Here is a 2071-nt window from a genome sequence, read left to right on the forward strand (position 1 = left end):
TCCTCCTCCCCCCAGGGATTTCCTGCGTGCCCGTGCCCCCCTGACGGCCGCCCTCACCTTCCTCCACCCGAGGTGGTTGAGCTCGGCCAGGTTGAGGAGGACGCAGACGCCGCTGACGGCGAACATGAAGACGAGGAAGACGGTTTTTTCGGTGGGGCGGGAGACGTAACACTCCACCTCCTTGACGCAGGGGTACCGGTCGCATTCGAATATCCCCGGCACGTTAAAACCGTACAGAAAATACTGCCCGGCCAAAAAACCAATCTCCAGGGCGTTACGGAAAACCACCTGGATGACGTAGAAACGGGAGATGCCTTCCTGACGCCGGCTCTTCCACGAGCGGAAAGGACGCAGAGGGGTGGTGGTTGTTGTGCCCCCCATCATCACGTTGGGGGTTTCTTTGGGGTCTAGAGCTTCTGGGTCGTCTTTACCCCCCGTTTCGGGGTGCGGGGGTTTGTTTTTCTTGGCCTGGTGGCCCTCCAGGAGGGGGTAGAGGAAGGAGTAGCGGCGCTCGCGCTGCTTGGCCGACTGGTGGACGGAGTAGGTGATGAAGCAGAGGCTGGGGGTGCAGACCAGGATGATCTGGAAGACCCAGTAGCGGATGTGGGAGATGGGGAAGGCCTTGTCGTAACAGGCCTGGTTGCAGCCCGGCTGGAGGGTGTTGCACATGAACATGGTCTGCTCGTCCTCGTAAACCGTCTCCCCCACGATGGCCACGATCAGGATGCGGAAGATCACCACCACCGTCAGCAGGATCCTGCAGGGGGGGACAGGGGAGAGAACGCTTGGACACGGGCGTGGGGGGCCTGCAGGGATCTGGGGGGTCCACATGGATCTGGGGGGTCTGCATGGACCAGGAGGCCTGGCTTGGACCTGGACATGTGGGTTCTACCTGGACCTGGAGACCTAAGTTGGACCTAGAGACCTGGGGCCTACCTGGATCTGTGGGGCCTACATGGAGCTGTGGGGCCTACATGGACATGGAGGCCTGGCTTGGACCTGGATCTATAGGTCCTACCTGGATCTATGGGGCCTGCATGGATCTGTGGGGCCCACATGGATCTTTGGGGCCTACCTGGACCTGGAGACCTGGGGCCTACCTGGACATGTAGGTCCTAACTGGATCTATGGGTCCCACCTGGATCTATGGGTCTTACCTGGACCTGGAGACCTGGCTTGGACTTGGACACGTGGGTCCTACTTTGATCTATGGGTCCTACCTGGATCTGTGGGTCTTACCTGGACCTGGAGACCTAAGTTGGACCTAGAGACCTGGGGCCTACCTGGACATGTGGGTCCTACCTGGATCTATGGGTCCTACCTGGACATGTGGGTCCTACCTGGAACTGTGGGGCCTACATGGAGCTGTGGGGCCTACATGGACCTGGAGACCTGGGTCCTACCTGGATCTATAGGTCTTACCTGGACCTGGAGGCCTGGGTTGGACACAGAGACCCAGGGCCTACACAGACATGTGGGTCCTACCTGGATCTATGGGTCCTACCTGGATCTGTGGGGCCTACCTGGATCTGGAGACCTGGGTCCTACCTGGATCTATGGGGCCTGCATGGATCTGTGGGGCCCGCATGGATCTATGGGTCTTACCTGGACCTGGAGGCCTGGGTTGGACACAGAGACCCAGGGCCTACACAGACATGTGGGTCCTACCTGGATCTATGGGGCCTACCTGGATCTGTGGGGTCTGCATGGACATGGAGGCCTGGGTTGGACTTGGACGTGTGGGTCCTACCTGGATCTGGGGGGCCCACATGGACCTGGAGGCCTGGGTTGGACCCGGACATGTGGGTCCTACTTTGATCTATGGGGCCTACCTGGATTTGTGGGGCCTACCTGGACCTGGAGACCTGGGTCCTACCTGGATCTATGGGTCTTACCTGGATCTATGGGGCCTACCTGGATCTATGGGTCTTAGCTTGACCTGGAGACTTGGGTCCTACCTGAATCTATGGGTCCCACCTGGATCTGCGGGTCCTACCTGGACCTAGAGACCTGGGGCCTACCTGGATCTATGGGGCCTACCTGGACATGTGGGTTCTACCTGGATCTATGG

General features: G+C 59.7%; 1 protein-coding gene across 1 annotated transcript; it reads right to left on the reverse strand.

The window, feature by feature from the left end:
• Positions 1-6: 6 nt before the first annotated feature.
• Positions 7-1802, reverse strand: LOC106899512 (gap junction delta-2 protein-like; the record flags this gene model as incomplete). The annotated part of the gene is made up of 2 exons (XM_014961381.1): positions 1669-1802; positions 7-757 (listed from the first exon to the last, which is right to left on the reverse strand). Coding segments are annotated over exons 1-2 (885 nt in total), but the record flags the coding sequence as incomplete, so codon positions are not given.
• Positions 1803-2071: the final 269 nt, after the last annotated feature.

This window comes from Calidris pugnax, unplaced genomic scaffold (genome assembly GCF_001431845.1).
Source record: "Calidris pugnax isolate Ruff unplaced genomic scaffold, ASM143184v1 scaffold703, whole genome shotgun sequence".
In the NCBI taxonomy this organism is placed as follows: Eukaryota; Metazoa; Chordata; class Aves; order Charadriiformes; family Scolopacidae; genus Calidris; species Calidris pugnax.